Consider the following 19,539-nt stretch of genomic DNA (forward strand, 5'->3'; position numbering starts at 1 on the left):
CACTGTCTATAGAACTCTACGGTGAACTAAACCCATGTTTCACTGTCTATAGAACTCTACGGTGAACTAAACCCATGTTTCACCGTCTATATCACTCTACGGTGAACTAAACCCATGTTTCACTGTCTATATCACTCTACGGTGAACTAAACCCATGTTTCACTGTCTATATCACTCTACGGTGAACTAAACCCATGTTTCACTGTCTCTATAACTCTACGGTGAACTAAACCCATGTTTCACTGTCTATAGCACTCTACGGTGAACTAAACCCATGTTTCACTGTCTATAGAACTCTACGGTGAACTAAACCCATGTTTCACTGTCTCTATAACTCTACGGTGAACTAAACCCATGTTTCACTGTCTATAGCACTCTACGGTGAACTAAACCCATGTTTCACTGTCTATCTAAACGTATATTGTAACATACAAGAGCTTACAAGTCCTGTGAATTATGCAAATATGAAATTACAGAATAAATAGGATTTTTTTCTTTTCAAACAACATTTCCCAGAGTTCGTCTGGGTCCCAGTACGACGCACACCGCGTTTTCTTTCCTTGCCTCTACCTCGTAAGAAAAAGACGATTCGTTCCTTTAGGAAATATGTAATGTAAGGACCACCCTAGCCGAAATCAGGAAACAGCTTATTGGATGGATGGAAATGTGACTTATAAATGGCGATAAGTCCGGTGGATTTCTATGCCGGCGCTATTTCCCCAGAGAGATTTATTTCCCTATTTTTTTTTGGGGGGGTGAGAGGTGGGGGGTTGGTTGAGGAAGGCGAGGGCGCGTTCCTTTAGGATTTCCAGATGTGCGGGCTCTGACCCGCATGTGGCGAGCATCATCGTTCATCTGGCAACAAAAAAGAGACGAATGTGTTGAGAGAGAGAGAGAGAGAGAGAGAGAGAGAGAGAGAGAGAGAGAGAGAGAGAGAGAGAGAGAGCCACCTGGGGCAAGAGAGTGGAACTTAACAGCCAGGGAAAGCTGCAACATTCAGTATTAAAAGCAGGTGTGTTGTTAAACCCAGAGAGGATAAAACCCCGTTACCAAAACATGAACCTCATATGGCAACATTCAAACCTTCAATACGCAATCAATTTCCATTCAATTTATTCAATATAAAAAACATATATATATATTCATGTATATATATAGCAAAACTCTCCACTGCTTCGTTTGTCGGTGTTTTCATCATAGCACGATGTAAAATTTGAATATAATACCCCGTCAGCGAAGACATATACTGAAAATTATCGTTCATCGTGGCGCCACGAGTCGTTTACCGTTTATCGTGCACTTCAGCACAAGTTGACGAACCTCCAGCGGTGCTCGATGTGTTGTCATACAATTTTTGCCCCGCTGTGAATATTTCATTATTTTATATGAACATCAAATATATTACAGGTCAGAATATATATATTTATACTATTCTGTTATTATACTTTGTCGCTGTCTCCCGCGTTAGCGAGGTAGCGCAAGGAAACAGACGAAAGAATGGCCCAACCCACCCACATACACATGTATATACATACACGTCCACACACGCACATATACATATCTATTCATTCCAACGTATACATACATATACATACCCAGACATATACATATACACACATGTACCTATTCATACATGCTGCCTTCATCCATTACCGCCGCCACCACGCCACACATGAAATGGCAACCCCCCCTCCTCCCGCATGTGTACGAGGTAGCGCTAGGAAAAGACAACAAAGGCCACATTCGTTCACCCTCAGTCTCTAGCTGTCATGTAATAATGCACCGAAACCACAGCTCCCTTTCCACATCCAGGCCCCACAGAACTTTCCATGTATATATTTGAAAGTATTACATGGGAATAAATAAAGGCAGACAGTGTGACTTGTGTGCATGTGTATATATGTATGTGTCTGTGTGTGTATATATATGTGTACATTGAGATGTATGGGTATGTATATTTGCGTGTGTGGACGTGTGTGTATATACATGTGTATGTGGGTGGGTTGGGTCATTTTCTTTCGTCTGTTTCCTTGCGCTACCTCGCAAACGCGGGAGACAGCGACAAAGCAAAATAAATATATATATATATATATATATATATATATATATATATATATATATATATATATATATATATATATACTCTCTCGAAATACGTTCAAACATTATATAAATGTTCCACATACAAATAATATATTTTTTATATACATTTTATACATTTTCCGACGAAGTTTACATGCATTTAGGTACGAATGTATGACTACCTGAGCGAGCTAGTGAATAATGAAGGGAAACTGCACTTTATTTTATCGCCCAGATATAAAAACTTTATAGAGGCCAGAAAACATAGCAGTAAAGGGGGAATACTGTCCGTAACGGCTTTTTATCGTGGTGTGTCACTGTCTTGCCTTGATTGCAAAAAATGGGATTTTTGCCCCGTACCCAAAAATGATTTTGCGAGGTGCTAAAATGTATATTATTTTACTGTATGTCATACATCAGCTTGTGTATTATGTATACACACACACACACATACACACACACACACACACACACTAAAGATGGATGAATAGATATTCAAATTGGTAGATAAATAGATTATGTGACGTTTACACACACACACACACACACGATACATGGATAGATGAATAGGTAAATAGATAGATTACATAACGTATACACACACGATAGATGGATACATAAATACATAGACAGATAGATTACGTAGTGTATACACACACACACACACACACACACACACACACGCGCGCGCGCGCGCGATAGATGGATAGATAAATAGATAGATTGACCATCATAGATGACGTAATCAAAGAACCCCTTTTATACGAACCCTGCACCTTCGAGGCTGCGCTCCACCCAGGAGCAGGGTAAGGCGAATTCCCACAGGGGTAACCCCGGGGCGAGAAGGTCCCTAAAAACATTGTACTCTTTTCCATCCACGTACAAGCTCCGTGTGTAATAAGACTTCGCGTCTCGGGCTTATACTGAAGACATAGTCTCATACATCATGACACAGACATGTTCTCACTGGATAACCAGAACTCAATGCGATAATGAAGTCAGTAAAGAATAAAAAATAAATCAGCCAATTTCTAAACATCTGAAATTAATTGCCCCCGATCGCCCGTGGTATTAGAAAAATCGGAAATTAACATCTCGAACTGGAAACACTAAGGTATGATACGTAGGCACGATGGATATAGATTTGATATAGCCATGTTATCTATATCTAAATGATCGTACTTCTATATTTGATATAGCCATGTTATCTATATCTAAATGATCGTACTTCTATATTTGATATAGCCATGTTATCTATATCTAAATGATCGTACTTCTATATTTGATATAGCCATGTTATCTATATCTAAATGATCGTACTTCTATATTTGATATAGCCATGTTATCTATATCTAAATGATCGTACTTTTATATTTGATATAGCCATGTTATCTATATCTAAATGATCGTACTTCTATATTTGATATAGCCATGTTATCTATATTTAAATGATTGTACTTCTATATTTGATATAGCCATGTTATCTATATCTAAATGATCGTACTTCTATATGTGAGGTAGATGTATTCATCTCAATACAGCAAGACAACTCCACACGATGCCTAAGTTTACGTTGAACAGCTTTTATCATCTGAAAGTAATGTAGTTATCAGTATCATTTATCATTTATAACCGACAAGTTCAGAATATGATTAAAAAGAAAATAACTCTCAGACGTTTAAAAATGCTAAGAATAACACAGTCACTTTGAAAGAGGTGAATACAGTAGCTATACTGTATTATGTACTATGGTATGTTGAGGGTTAAACAGCTCTTGCAATTTAGGTACTGGATGATTAGGTAGTGCCAATCTCTCATTTACTAACCAATCTTGTCCATGAAGTGACTAGCCAATGTATCTCCCCTCATGATGTGATCAATACACGAAAATGCACTTGGGAACTTGACGTGTTTCATTTTCCCGCAGTCGTTAACTAGATCACCCACACCACTGTGACCTCCTGCAATATCATATACATATACTATGGATATATTTACCACGACGAAGTGGATTATACACTATTCATAAACCCGAAACACTTCTACTTTATTCACTGTAATATTCACTGACACAAGCAGCCAATGAGTTAGCTCAAATACTCCGGCCATCTTGCGGGTGACGGTAAATGCGGGTGTAAATTGCCGTAACGAGGGATTCCGAGCCGTCTGACATCTTTATCACAAATTGGTAAGCCAGACGCAAGAACATTATATGTTCTTTGACATTAGGTTGTCATTGGTTTACCTTCGTTCGAGGAGAAAGTGTTGGTGCACTGTCGCATTGGCCAATCACTGCTGGATCTCTCAATCTAGCAGTGACCATAATTCCTTCAATGGACACCGTGATTTACCGAAATGGCATTCATATTCATTCGCAAACATTTAGTGTATATTTACGAGATGTTTACGAGGTGTTTCTCACGGGGATATTACCCCCCCACCCCCCCCGGTGCGTTTGCTTTTACGTAAGCAAACACCTCAGAATGACTGCGGGGTAAACATTGTCTCGTTACGCCTTAAGACATTTTTATTTTTGTTGTGACACTATACAAAAGCCTCTTTTCCGGGAGTTCGGCAAAACATAATTGAGATAGGGTAACTGCTTGACGGAAGAGGCCGACTCTGCTTAGCAGCGGAGAGGACAATATACACACACTGTCACATCAGCAACACACCCATGTGAAACTTCGACCCCGAGGACTGTACGTGTGACACACTTCCTCCGTCTCTTTGCCTGGACGCGGCCCAATTCTCATCAAAAAAAAAACATGCAGGTAACGGAGTAGCACATGACCCCCTCATGCCATGGCTGGGACGTCCATGTGAAAAGGTAATACACTCTTACCCCATGAATACACGTGCACAACACCCCATGAACCTGTAATCTCACCAGTGGACGTGGCTGACTTCCTATGCACTGCAGACCCCTCTATAAAAGGTTTACTAAGGTTATATATATATATATATATATATATATATATATATATATATATATATATATATATATATATATATATTCCTATGAGTCCACGGGGGAAATGAAACACGATAAGTTGCCAAGGGCACTTTCATGTGATAATCACATCATCAGGGGAGACACAAGGGAGAAATATAACAGTCAGTTGATATACAACAAAGAGACGTAGCTAGGACGCCATTTGGTAAACAAATATATATATATATATATATATATATATATATATAGAGAGAGAGAGAGAGAGAGAGAGAGAGAGAGAGAGAGAGAGAGAGAGAGAGAGAGAGAGAGAAACATAAGTTACATACGTATGTACATACACAGGTCCAGTAAAGATATGAAAAGGTAACTGAAAAGATGACATAGATGGTCTCCCCTGATGATGTGATTATGACACGAAAGTGCACTTGGCAACTTATCGTGTTTCATTTTCTCCGTGAACTCATAGGATTATGATACATATATATATATTCCAACTCGAACAATTCCTATGTCAGGAGACATTATGAGTTAATAATAGTATAATGTAATACGTAATTCCCACACCACAAAATAATTAAATCAGTTGGTAACCACAGGATACATTTCCTTCTTAATGAAGAAAAATCATATCAAAATTATAATCTCCAGAAAAGTAACCCAGATTACTTTATAATCCAGACCGATTATATTTAAGTGAGGAAGGATGAGAAAGAGGCATGAAAAAAATTATTCATAATAAATGAGAGGTTTAATGAAACTTCTTCAGGGGTAATTAAACAGTGAAGGATTGTGAAAGTTGGGAGGAAAATTAGCTTAATGAGGGTAATTAATTCCGTAGAGGAAGTTCCCTATCATTTTGGAGTGTCATCTAAGTACACTAAGGTTAACAACCATGTAGTGTGTGTGTGTGTGTACGTGTGTGTGTGTGTGTGTGTGTGTCTGTGTGTGTGTGTCTGTGTGTGTGTGTGTGTGTGTGTGTGTGTGTGTGTGTGTCTGGAGGCAGAAGTCAAATCACCCAACTACATACACTGGACCCTTCAACGAACTACGGGAAGAAAACGAGATGCGACAGCGTAATTAAGATTTCTTTTTTCTTTTTTTTTTTTTACTCCCATCTCGTAGACTGACACCCTCTCCCCCCCCACCCCCCCCAACGCCAGAAAAGAGGGGGAGGAGGCCTCTCTCTCTCTCTCTCTCTCTCTCTCTCTCTCTCTCTCTCTCTCTCTCTCTCTCTCTCTCTCTCTCTCTCTCTCTCTCTCTCTCTCCCACACCCACCTAATCAGTAAGGTATTAAGGGCCTATAACACCGGCCAACCAGGGTGGGGTAACACAGGAACCAACCCAACCCCCCCCAACCATTACAGGGGGTGGAGGTGGGGGGGAGGGGGGGTTAAGCCTTCCTAAACCCAAGTCATTATAAAAGACAAAAAAAATGAAATGAAAATGAATAATCATGATGATGATGTTGATGATTGTAAGATGGCGAACGTGATCATTTTCAATCATGTAGACGATGGTAGTAGTAGTAATAGTAGTAATAGTAGTAGTAGTAGTAGTAGTAGTGGTAGTAGTAGTAATAGTAGTAGAAGTAGTAGTAGTAGCAGGGGTAGTAGTAGTAGTGGTAGTAGTAGTAATAGTAGTAGTAGTAGTAGTAGTAGTGGTAGTAGTAGTAATAGTAGTAGAAGTAGTAGTAGTAGCAGGGGTAGTAGTAGTAGTGGTAGTAGTAGTAATAGTAGTAGTAGTAGTAGTAGTAGTGGTAGTAGTAGTAATAGTAGTAGAAGTAGTAGTAGTAGCAGGGGTAGTAGTAGTAGTGGTAGTAGTAGTAATAGTAGTAGTAGTAGTAGTAGTAGTGGTAGTAGTAGTAATAGTAGTAGAAGTAGTAGTAGTAGCAGGGGTAGTAGTAGTAGTAGGGGTAGTAGTAGTAGGGGTCGTAGTAGTAATATTAGTAATAGTGGTAATAGTAGTAGTAGTAAAGTGTAATTATCGTGAAAAAAGAATATATATATATATATATATATATATATATATATATATATATATATATATATATATATATATATATATATATATATATATATATATATTTCTCCATTCAAACTTACCTCCCAATTGACTTGACCCTCAACCCTACTGTACCTAATAACCTTGCTCTTATTCACATTTACTCTTAACTTTCTTCTTCCACACACTTTACCAAACTCAGTCACCAGCTTCTGCAGTTTCTCACATGAATCAGCCACCAGCGCTGTATCATCAGCGAACAACAACTGACTCACTTCCCAAGCTCTCTTATCCACAACAGACTTCATACTTGCCCCTCTTTCCAAAACTCTTGCATTCACCTCCCTAACAACCCCATCCATAAACAAATTAAACAACCATGGAGACATCACACACCCCTGCCGTAAACCTACATTCACTGAGAACCAATCACTTTCCTCTCTTCCTACACGTACACATGCCTTACATCCTCGATAAAAACTTTTCACTGCTTCTAACAACTTGCCTCCCATACCATATATTCTTAATACCTTCCACAGAGCATCTCTATCAACTCTAACATATGTCTTCCCCAGATCCATAAATGCTACATACAAATCCATTTGCTTTTCTAAGTATTTCTCACATACATTCTTCAAAGCAAACACCTGATCCACACATCCTCTACCACTTCTGAAACCACACTGCTCTTCCCCAATCTGATGCTCTGTACATGCCTTCACCCTCTCAATCAATATCCTCCCATATAATTTACCAGGAATACTCAACAAACTTATACCTCTGTAATTTGAGCACTCAATCTTATCCCCTTTGCCTTTGTACAATGGCACTATGCACGCATTCCGCCAATCCTCAGGCACCTCACCATGAATCATACATAAATTAAATAACCTTACCAACCACTCAACAATACAGTCACCCCATTTTTAAATAAATTCCACTGCAATACCATCCAAACCCGCTGCCTTGCCGGCTTTCATCTTCCGTAAAGCTTTTACTACCTCTTCTCTATTTACCAAATCATTTCCCCTAACCCTCTCACTTTGCACACCACCTCGACCAAAACACCCTATATCTGCCACTCTATCATCAAACACATTCAACAAACCTTAAAAATACTCACTCCATCTCCTTCTCACATCACCACTACTTGTTATCACCTCCCCATTAGCCCCCTTCACTGAAGTTCCCATTTGTGTATATATACACACACAGACATATACATATATACACATGTACATAATTCATACAGTCTGCCTGTATTCATTCCCATCGCCACCTCGCCCCACATGAATTAACAGCCCCCTCCCCCCTCATGTGTGCGAGGTAGCGCTAGGAAAAGACAACAAAGGGCCCATTCACTCACACTCAGTCTCTAGCTGTCATGTAATAATGCACCGAAACCACAGCTCCCTTTCCACATCCAGGCCCCACAGAACTTTCCATGGTTTACCCCAGACGCTTCACATTTCATCTCATTTCCAGCACATCCACCCTCCTCCGCACAACTCTATCCACAGCCCACGCCTCGCAACCATACAACGTTGTTGGATTTTTGCTTTCCGAGATAATGTTCTCGACTTTCACACATTCTTCAAGGCTCCCAGAATTTTCGCCCCCTCCCCCACCCTATGATTCACTTCCGCTTCCATGGTTCTATCCGCTGCCATATATATATATATATATATATATATATATATATATATATATATATATATATATATATATATATATATATATATATATACATAACCTAAGTTTGACTCGTAGCAACTTTAACGTAGACTGACACGTAGTTCGTCCTCCCTCCCTCCCTCACTATGACAGGACCAGCGTGGCGAACATGATTGGTTGTGTAGCGAAGACTTGGAGGTTTATAGAGCAATAAGACAGTGTTTACGGCTGGTGACGCCATCACCAGACTATGGTGGGCCGGGAGAGGAAGTGGGAGAGGGTATATGAGGCTGGGAGAGCAAGTGGGAGACGGTATATGAGGCTGGGAGAGCAAGTGGGAGAGGGTATATGAGGCTGGGAGAGCAAGTGGGAGAGGGTATATGAGGCTGGGAGAGCAAGTGGGAGAGGGTATATGAGGCTGGGAGAGCAAGTGGGAGAGGGTGTATGAGGCTGGGAGAGCATGTGGGAGAGGGTGTATGAGGCTGGGAGAGCAAGTGGGGTGTATGAGGCTGGGAGAGCAAGTGGGGTGTATGAGGCTGAGAGAGCAAGTGGGAGAGGGTGTATGAGGCTGGGAGAGCAAGTGGGAGAGGGTGTATGAGGCTGGAAGAGCAAGTGGGAGAAGGTGTATGAGGCTGGGAGAGCAAGTGGGAGAGGGTGTATGAGGCTGGGAGAGCAAGTGGGAGACGGTATATGAGGCTGGGAGAGCAAGTGGGAGAGGGTGTATGAGGCTGGGAGAGCAAGTGGGAGAGGGTGTATGAGGCTGGGAGAGCAAGTGGGAGAGGGTGTATGAGGCTGGGAGAGCAAGTGGGAGAGGGTATATGAGGCTGGGAGAGCAAGTGGGAGAGGGTGTATGAGGCTGGGAGAGCAAGTGGGAGAGGATGTATGAAGCTGGGAGAGCATGTGGAAGAGGGTATATGAGGCTGGCAGAGCAAGTGGGAGAGGGTGTATGAAGCTGGGAGAGCAAGTGGGAGAGGATGTATGAAGCTGGGAGAGCAAGTGGGAGAGGGTGTATGAGGCTGGGAGAGCAAGTGGGAGACGGTATATGAGGCTGGGAGAGCAAGTGGGAGAGGGTGTATGAGGCTGGGAGAGCAAGTGGGAGAGGGTGTATGAGGCTGGGAGAGCAAGTGGAAGAGGGTGTATGAGGCTGGGAGAGCAAGTGGGAGAGGGTGTATGAGGCTGGGAGAGCAAGTGGGAGAGGGTGTATGAAGCTGGGAGAGCAAGTGGGAGAGGGTGTATGAAGCTGGGAGAGCAAGTGGGAGAGGGTATATGAGGCTGGGAGAGCAAGTGGGAGAGGGTATATGAGGCTGGGAGAGCAAGTGGGAGAGGGTGTATGAAGCTATGAGAGTAGGTGTGAGAGGGTCCTTGAAGCTGGGAGAGTAGGTGGGAGAGGAGGTGGGAGAGAATGGGAGTGGAAGGGGAAGGACCTGTGTATTGGTGAGGAAGACACACAGACAGGAAGGGGGGGAAATGAGAGAGAGAGAGAGAGAGAGAGAGAGAGAGAGAGAGAGAGAGAGAGAGAGAGAGAGAGAGAGAGAGAGAGAGAGAGTCCACACTGGCGACCTGTCTCACATTCAAAGGCCCACGCCCATGGCACTAAAGAAAACGGGGGGAAGAGGAGGGGTTGTGGGGTATACACACACACACACACACACACACTACCGTCCTTGCTGGATGCCGCCAAGCCATCAATTCTTCAATTCCTCTAACAATGAATAAGATCATTGCAATCATTCTTCTCAGAGGTAAAGGGTCATTATTTCACCAATCTAATCACAGACTTTGGGGGTTGTGGGGAGGGAAGCCTAAAAACAGTGCGAAATTACCGGGTTTTTTTAGACTATCCAATCTCTCTCAAAGTATCGTCTATCTACGTCAATTTGCAACACGGCCAACGGTGTCGTCCCCCCCCCCACAATTTCACTTTCAGATGACTTCGCCCAATTTCAAATTCCATGCATATCTACTCTCGTGACACTGTTTTTAATGAATGAGTGGCTTTAAAAAAAATACAAGAGAGAGAGAGAGATGCGCTGGATTGTCCGACTGAAATCAAATCAACTTTGTGTGTTGTGTGGGGGAGAGGGAGGAGGGAAGCCTCTGTAACAAATCGCCAAACTCTTAAACTGTGCTGAATCTAACGTAGCTGTTTACACATACGACACAGTTCATTAACTTGACATCCACATTATCAGTAATACACACACACACACACACACACACACACACATGTATGTATATATATATATATATATATATATATATATATATATATATATATATATATATATATATATATATATATATATCTTTCCTCACTCATTCTCTCCATGTGCCCAAACCATTTCAAAACACCCTCTTCTGCTCTCTCAACCACACTCTTTTTATTTCCACACATCTCTCTTACCCTTACATTACTTACTCGATCAAACCACCTCACACCACATATTGTCCTCAAACATCTCATTTCCAGCACATCCACCCTCCTGCGCACAACTCTATCCATAGCCCACGCCTCGCAACCGTACAACATTGTTGGAACCACTATTCCTTCAAACATACCCATTTTTGCTTTCCGAGATAATGTTCTCGACTTCCACACATTCTTCAAGGCTCCCAGGATTTTCGCCCCCTCCCCCACCCTATGATTCACTTCCGCTTCCATGGTTCCATCCGCTGCCAGATCCACTCCCAGATATCTAAAACACTTTACTTCCTCCAGTTTTTCTCCATTCAAACTTACCTCCCAATTGACTTGACCCTCAACCCTACTGTACCTAATAACCTTGCTCTTATTCACATTCACTCTTAACTTTCTTCTTTCACACACTTTACCAAACTCAATCACCAGCTTCTGCAGTTTCGCACATGAATCAGCCACCAGCGCTGTATCATCAGCGAACAACAACTGACTCACTTCCCAAGCTCTCTCATCCCCAACAGACTGCATACTTGCCCCTCTTTCCAAAACTCTTGCATTCACCTCCCTAACAACCCCATCCATAAACAAATTAAACAACCATGGAGACATCACACACCCCTGCCGCAAACCTACATTCACTGAGAACCAATCACTTTCCTCTCTTCTACACGTACACATGCCTTACATCCTCGATAAAAACTTTTCACTGCTTCTAACAACTTGCCTCCCACACCATATATGCTTAGTACCTTCCACAGAGCATCTCTATCAACTTTCTTTTATACTATTCGCCATTTCCCGCATTAGCGAGGTAGCGTTAAGAACAGAGGACTGAGCCTTTGAGGTAATATCCTCACTTGGCCCCCTTCTCTGTTCCTTCATTTGGAAAATTAAAAACGAGAGGGGAGGATTTCCAGCCCCCCGCTCCCTTCCCTTTTAGTCGCATTCAACGACACGCAAGGAAGACGTGGGAAGTATTCTTTCTCCCCTATCCCCAGGGATATATATATATATATATATATATATATATATATATATATATATATATATATATATATATATATATATATATTTTTTTTTTTTTTCAAACTATTCGCCATTTCCCGCGTTAGCGAGGTAGCGTTAAGAACAGAGAACTGGGCCACTGAGGGAATATCCTCACCTGGCCCCCTTCTCTGTTCCTTCTTTTGGAAAATTAAAAAAAATTGAGAGGGGAGGATTTCCAGACCCCCGCTCCCTCCCCTTTTAGTCGCCTTCTACGACACGCAGGGAATACGTGGGAAGTATTCTTTCTCCCCTATCCCCAGGGATAATATATATATATATATATATATATATATATATATATATATATATATATATATATATATATGTGTGTGTGTGTGTGTGTATATATATTATATATATATCGTCTCTAAAATCCACTCCAAGACTGAGAATATCATGTAAGAGAGTATGTGTGTGTGTGTGTGTGTGTGTGTGTGTGTGTGTGTGTGTGTGTGTGTGTGTGTGATGTAATGCAAATTGGCTCCTAAGTATAAAGATTTAAACACGGAATATAGTCGTCATAATATTCGGGACAATCCTCTCTCCTCTGCTCTTAGGCTAATACTTCTCATGTGTTCATTCCTATATACATACCTATATACATTCCTATATACATTATTTATATATCGACTTATATCAAACCTCCTGGCACATCCCGGGTAGAGCCGTCTTTTCAGAGTCGGATAATACACTGATGAAACATTATTTCTTGATCTATTCAAACATTCACATGTTTACCAAATGGCGTCCTAGCTACGTCTCTTCGTTGTATGTCAACTGACTGTTATATTTTTCTGTCTTGTGTCTCCCCTGATGATGATGTGATTATGACACATTATTGAAAGCAAAAATGGGTATGTTTGAAGGAATAGTGGTTCCAACAATGTTGTATGGTTGCGAGGCGTAGGCTATGGATAGAGTTGTGCGCAGGAGGATGGATGTGCTGGAAATGAGATGTTTGAGGACAATGTGTGGTGTGAGGTGGTTTGATCGAGTAAGTAATGAAAGGGTAAGAGAGATGTGTGGAAATAAAAAGAGCGTGGATGAGAGAGCAGAAGAGGGTGTTTTGAAATGGTTTGGTCACATGTAGAGAATGAGTGAGGAAAGATTGACCAAGAGGATATATGTGTCAGAAGTGGAGGGAACGAGGAGAAGTGGGAGACCAAATTGGAGGTGGAAAGATGGAGTGAAAAAGATTTTGAGTGATAGGGGCCTGAACATGCAGGAGGGTGAACTGTGTGCAAGGAATAGAGTGAATTGGAACGATGTGGTATACCGGGGTCGACGTGCTGTTAATGGATTGAACCAGGGCATTGAAGCGTCTGGGGTAAACCATGGAAAGTTTTGTGGGGCCTGTGTATATATATATATATATATATATATATATATATATATATATATATATATATATATATATATATATATATATACATATATATAATCATCTCCCCAGTTAAACCAGTTATCCCTAACCTTGATAATCATGCCACGCTTCAATTACCTGCTAATGACATGAGCCCTAATTTCATCTCGCGAAAAATCGTCCTCATTAATCATTGTCCAAGATAATTAGAAAGTAATTATACAAAGAGAGAGATGTGTTGGTCCTTGCACTCCAATAACACTAGCAAAATGCGACACTTTTCGCGCAAGATTCACCAGTACGAGAGAGAAATGTCACTTATAATTACTTTAAATCCATTACCCGATAGTTATTATATTCTAAAAGGGTTTTCTGTATTCATATTACACACGGGCCAGTGACTTGTGTATTACTGAAATGGCCCACTTAACAATTACCTATATCACTTATATAAATACACTGTAAGTCTGAAACTCTTCACTGTATATAAGCAACTGTATTGGTGTTACGGAGGCATAAATACAATCTTATACAATCTTGGGAAACAAACAGGTGCCAACTGTATTCAATTATACAATTACCTTCATTTGCATACGTAAGGTGAACGGGCTCTCATTTGCATATCATTTTTATGCGGGGCAGAGTCGTTCTTCGGATATGAATAAATTAACAATTGTTCATGGTTTTCAACCCAACTGTTCTGTTGAGAAATATCTTTTTGAACACAAAAGTGATAGAAACATTAATGAATATTTATCTATCATAAAAGCCCTTCCAACTATCTATCTATCTATCTACCTATCTATCTATCTATACATATATATATATATATATATATATATATATATATATATATATATATATATATATATATATATATAGGCAGCAGGTTTGGATGGTATTGCAGTGGAATTTATTAAAAAAGGGGGTGACTATATTATTGACTGGTTGGTAAGGTTATTTAATGTATGTATGACTCATGGTGAGGTGCCTGAGGATTGGCGGAATGCGTGCATAGTGCCATTGTACAAAGGCAAAGGGGATAAGAGTGAGTGCTCAAATTACAGAGGTATAAGTTTGTTGAGTATTCCTGGTAAATTATATGGGAGGGTATTGATTGAGAGGGTGAAGGCATGTACAGAGCATAAGATTGGGGAAGAGCAGTGTGGTTTCAGAAGTGGTAGAGGATGTGTGGATCAGGTGTTTGCTTTGAAGAATGTATGTGAGAAATACTTATAAAAGCAAATGGATTTGTATGTAGCATTTATGGATCTGGAGAAGGCACATGATAGAGTTGATAGAGATGCTCTGTGGAAGGTATTAAGAATATATGGTGTGGGAGGCAAGTTGTTAGAAGCAGTGAAAAGTTTTTATCGAGGATGTATGGCATGTGTACGTGTAGGAAGAGAGGAAAGCGATTGGTTCTCAGTGAATGTAGGTTTGCGGCAGGGGTGTGTGATGTCTCCATGGTTGTTTAATTTGTTTATGGATGAGGTTGTTAGGGAGGTAAATGCAAGAGTTTTGGAAAGAGGGGCAAGTATGAAGTCTGTTGGGGATGAGACAGCTTGGGAAGTGAGTCAGTTGTTGTTCGCTGATGATACAGCGCTGGTGGCTGATTCATGTGAGAAACTGCAGAAGCTGGTGACTGAGTTTGGTAAAGTGTGTGAAAGAAGAAAGTTAAGAGTAAATGTGAATAAGAGCAAGGTTATTAGGTACAGTAGGGTTGAGGGTCAAGTCATTGGGAGGTAAGTTTGAATAGGAAAAAACTGGAGGAAGTAAAGTGTTTTAGATATCTGGGAGTGGATCTGGCAGCGGATGGAACCATGGAAGCGGAAGTGGATCATAGGGTGGGGGAGGGGGCGAAAATCCTGGGAGCCTTGAAGAATGTGTGGAAGTCGAGAACATTATCTCGGAAAGCAAAAATGGGTATGTTTGAAGGAATAGTGGTTCCAACAATGTTGTATGGTTGCGAGGCGTGGGATATGGATAGAGTTGTGCGCAGGAGGATGGATGTGCTGGAAATGAGATGTTTGAGGACAATGTGTGGTGTGAGGTGGTTTGATCGAGTAAGTAACGTAAGGGTAAGAGAGATGTGTGGAAATAAAAAGAGCGTGGTTGAGAGAGCAGAAGATGGTGTTTTGAAATGGTTTGGGCACATGGAGAGAATGAGTGAGGAAAGATTGACCAAGAGGATATATGTGTCGGAGGTGGAGGGAACGAGGAGAAGTGGGAGACCAAATTGGAGGTGGAAAGATGGAGTGAAAAAGATTTTGTGTGATCGGGGCCTGAACATGCAGGAGGGTGAAAGGAGGGCAAGGAATAGAGTGAATTGAATCGATGTGGTATACCGGGGTTGACGTGCTGTCAGTGGATTGAATCAGGGCATGTGAAGCGTCTGGGGTAAACCATGGAAATCTGTGTAGGTATGTATATTTGCGTGTGTGGACGTATGTATATACATGTGTATGGGGGTGGGTTGGGCCATTTCTTTCGTCTGTTTCCTTGCGCTACCTCGCAAACGCGGGAGACAGCGACAAAGCAAAAAAAAAAAAAAAAAAATATATAGTGTTTAAATTTCCTAGGAATCTCTCTCTCTCTCTCTCTCTCTCTCTCTCTCTCTCTCTCTCTCTCTCTCTCTCTCTCTCTCTCTCTCTCTCTCTCTCTCTCTCTCTCATTCATCCTGCTTCCATGAGGACAATATACAGTATACATAAACACACTGATGAACACATTTCATAATCATTCAGTGAATGAGATCGGGAACGTGTGCCAGTGTATAAGTTTACATCAGTGTGTAATTTGGCACTACACCTACCTACATACATATATACATGACTGAGTTATCAGTATACAAACGCACACATTGTGAATAACTAACTGGTCTATGTCATTTAAAACATACGCCATTTCATAGACGAGGACAGACGACTCATTTCCAATCATGAAAATAAATGGTATATACACAATAACATGAAAGATTAATTGCAATGAATAATGATTACATTACTCAATAATGCATATCATTTCAATATACTCCACCAGCAGTCATATACATTGCTCGTAATAATCCCCTTTCTCTATCAAATCTGCTTTTTATTGATCCTTCGCATGCGTTCCACCCCAAGGATCGAACCTTGGGCCTTGAATTCTTGCACACCTATACCCACTGTGCCAGATGGCGTCCTAGCTATGTCTCTTCGTTGAATATCAACTGACTGTTATATTTCTCCCTTGTGTCTCCCCTGATGATGAGATTATGACACGAAAGTGCACTTGGGAACTTATTGTGTTTCATTTTCCGCGTGGACTCATAGAAATATATGTATATGTAATATATATATATATATATATATATATATATATATATATATATATATATATATATATATATATACCTGGGGATAGGGGAGAAAGAATACTTGCCACGTATTCCCTGCGTGTCGTAAAAGGCGACTAAAAGGGGAGGGAGCGGGGGACGGGCAGGAAAAAGTCCTCCCTTCCCGTTTATAATTTTTCCAAAAAGAAGGAACTCAGAAGGGGGCCAAGTGAGGACATTCCCTCTAAGGCTCAGTCCTCTGTTCTTAACTTAAGCTACCTCGCTGACGCGGGATAAGGCGAATATGTATGAAAGAAGAAATATATACATATATATATATATACATATATATATACTTATTACTAATGACTATATTGCTTTTTTCCCAACAGCTGTGGGAGTTGTCGTTACGAGATGTTCGCCAGTCAGACGCTGGCGTGTATGAATGCCAGGTCACCACACATCCACCCACCTCTCTCTTCTTCCTACTCAAGGTTGTGGGTAAGTCACACACAGAGAGAGAGAGAGAGAGAGAGAGAGAGAGAGAGAGAGAGAGAGAGAGAGAGAGAGTAGCAGAGACACTAGCGCCAGCCAAACCCCCCCAAAAAAAAAACCATTTCCCCCCCCCTTTCCCCCCTTCCCCCAATCCCTCCCTTTCCGCCCCAAGTTTACAGGGTCGTAAAATTCGTGTTACTGCCGCTCCCTATTGCTAACTTTAATTCCCGCTTATTCCCAGTAGACTTGGCATAATACCTAATATCCATATTAACAAAAGGTTTTTATATATAGATATATATATATATATATATATATATATATATATGGTATTGCAGTACCATATATATATATGGTATTGCAGTGGAATTTATTAAAAAAGGGGGTGACTGTATTGTTGACTGGTTGGTAAGGTTATTTAATGTATGTATGACTCATGGTGAGGTGCCTGAGGATTGGCGGAATGCGTGCATAGTGCCATTGTACAAAGGCAAAGGGGATAAGAGTGAGTGCTCAAATTACAGAGGTATAAGTTTGTTGAGTATTCCTGGTAAATTATATGGGAGAGTATTGATTGAGAGGGTGAAGGCATGTACAGAGCATCAGATTGGGGAAGAGCAGTGTGGTTTCAGAAGTGGTAGAGGATGTGTGGATCAGGTGTTTGCTTTGAAGAATGTATGTGAGAAATACTTAGAAAAGCAAATGAATTTGTATGTAGCATTTATGGATCTGGAGAAGGCATATGATAGAGTTGATAGAGATGCTCTGTGGAAGGTATTAAGAATATATGGTGTGGGAGGCAAGTTGTTAGAAGCAGTGAAAAGTTTTTATCGAGGATGTAAGGCATGTGTACGTGTAGGAAGAGAGGAAAGTGATTGGTTCTCAGTGAATGTAGGTTTGCGGCAGGGGTGTGTGATGTCTCCATGGTTGTTTAATTTGTTTATGGATGGGGTTGTTAGGGAGGTAAATGCAAGAGTCTTGGAAAGAGGGGCAAGTATGAAGTCTGTTGGGGATGAGAGAGCTTGGGAAGTGAGTCAGTTGTTGTTCGCTGATGATACAGCGCTGGTGGCGGATTCATGTGAGAAACTGCAGAAGCTGGTGACGGAGTTTGGTAAAGTGTGTGGAAGAAGAAAGTTAAGAGTAAATGTGAATAAGAGCAAGGTTATTAGGTACAGTAGGGTTGAGGGTCAAGTCAATTGGGAGGTGAGTTTGAATGGAGAGAAACTGGAGGAAGTGAAGTGTTTTAGATATCTGGGAGTGGATCTGTCAGCGGATGGAACCATGGAAGCGGAAGTGGATCATACGGTGGGGGAGGGGGCGAAAATTTTGGGAGCCTTGAAAAATGTGTGGAAGTCGAGAACATTATCCCGGAAAGCAAAAATGGGTATGTTTGAAGGAATAGTAGTTCCAACAATGTTGTATGGTTGCGAGGCGTGGGCTATGGATAGAGTTGTGCGCAGGAGGATGGATGTGCTGGAAATGAGATGTTTGAGGACAATGTGTGGTGTGAGGTGGTTTGATCGAGTAAGTAACGTAAGGGTAAGAGAGATGTGTGGAAATAAAAAGAGCGTGGTTGAGAGAGCAGAAGAGGGTGTTTTGAAATGGTTTGGGCACATGGAGAGAATGAGTGAGGAAAGATTGACCAAGACAGCGACAAAGTATAAAAAAAAAAAAAAAAAAAAAAAAAAAAAATATATATATTATCCCTGGGGATAGGGGAGAAAGAATACTTCCCACGTATTCCCTGCGTGTCGTAGAAGGCGACTAAAAGGGGAGGGAGCGGGGGGCTGGAAATCCTCCCCTCTCGTTTTTTTTTTAATTTTCCAAAAGAAGGAACAGAGAATTGGGCCAGGTGAGGGTAGTCCCTCAAAGGCCCAGTCCTCTGTTCTTAACGCTACCTCGCTAATGCGGGAAATGGCGAATAGTTTGAAAGAAAAGAAAGAAAATATATATATATACATACATATAAGGTATTAAGAATATATGGTGTGGGAGGCAAGTTGTTAGAAGCAGTGAAAAGTTTTTATCGAGGATGTAAGGCATGTGTACGTGTAGGAAGAGAGGAAAGTGATTGGTTCTCAGTGAATGTAGGTTTGCGGCAGGGGTGTGTGATGTCTCCATGGTTGTTTAATTTGTTTATGGATGGGGTTGTTAGGGAGGTAAATGCAAGAGTCTTGGAAAGAGGG

The 19,539-nt window shown here is 41.1% G+C and overlaps 1 protein-coding gene across 1 annotated transcript in view; it reads left to right on the forward strand.

The window, feature by feature from the left end:
- The window catches only part of LOC139748753 (lachesin-like), a 255,561-nt gene that overhangs the window by 222,548 nt on the left and 13,474 nt on the right, over positions 1 to 19,539 (forward strand). Inside the window, exon 4 of the mRNA XM_071662179.1 lies at positions 17,251 to 17,359. Coding sequence (XP_071518280.1) covers positions 17,251 to 17,359 — 109 coding nt within the window. The remainder of the gene's footprint in view (positions 1 to 17,250; positions 17,360 to 19,539) is intronic.

This window comes from Panulirus ornatus, chromosome 5 (assembly GCF_036320965.1).
Source record: "Panulirus ornatus isolate Po-2019 chromosome 5, ASM3632096v1, whole genome shotgun sequence".
In the NCBI taxonomy this organism is placed as follows: Eukaryota; Metazoa; Arthropoda; class Malacostraca; order Decapoda; family Palinuridae; genus Panulirus; species Panulirus ornatus.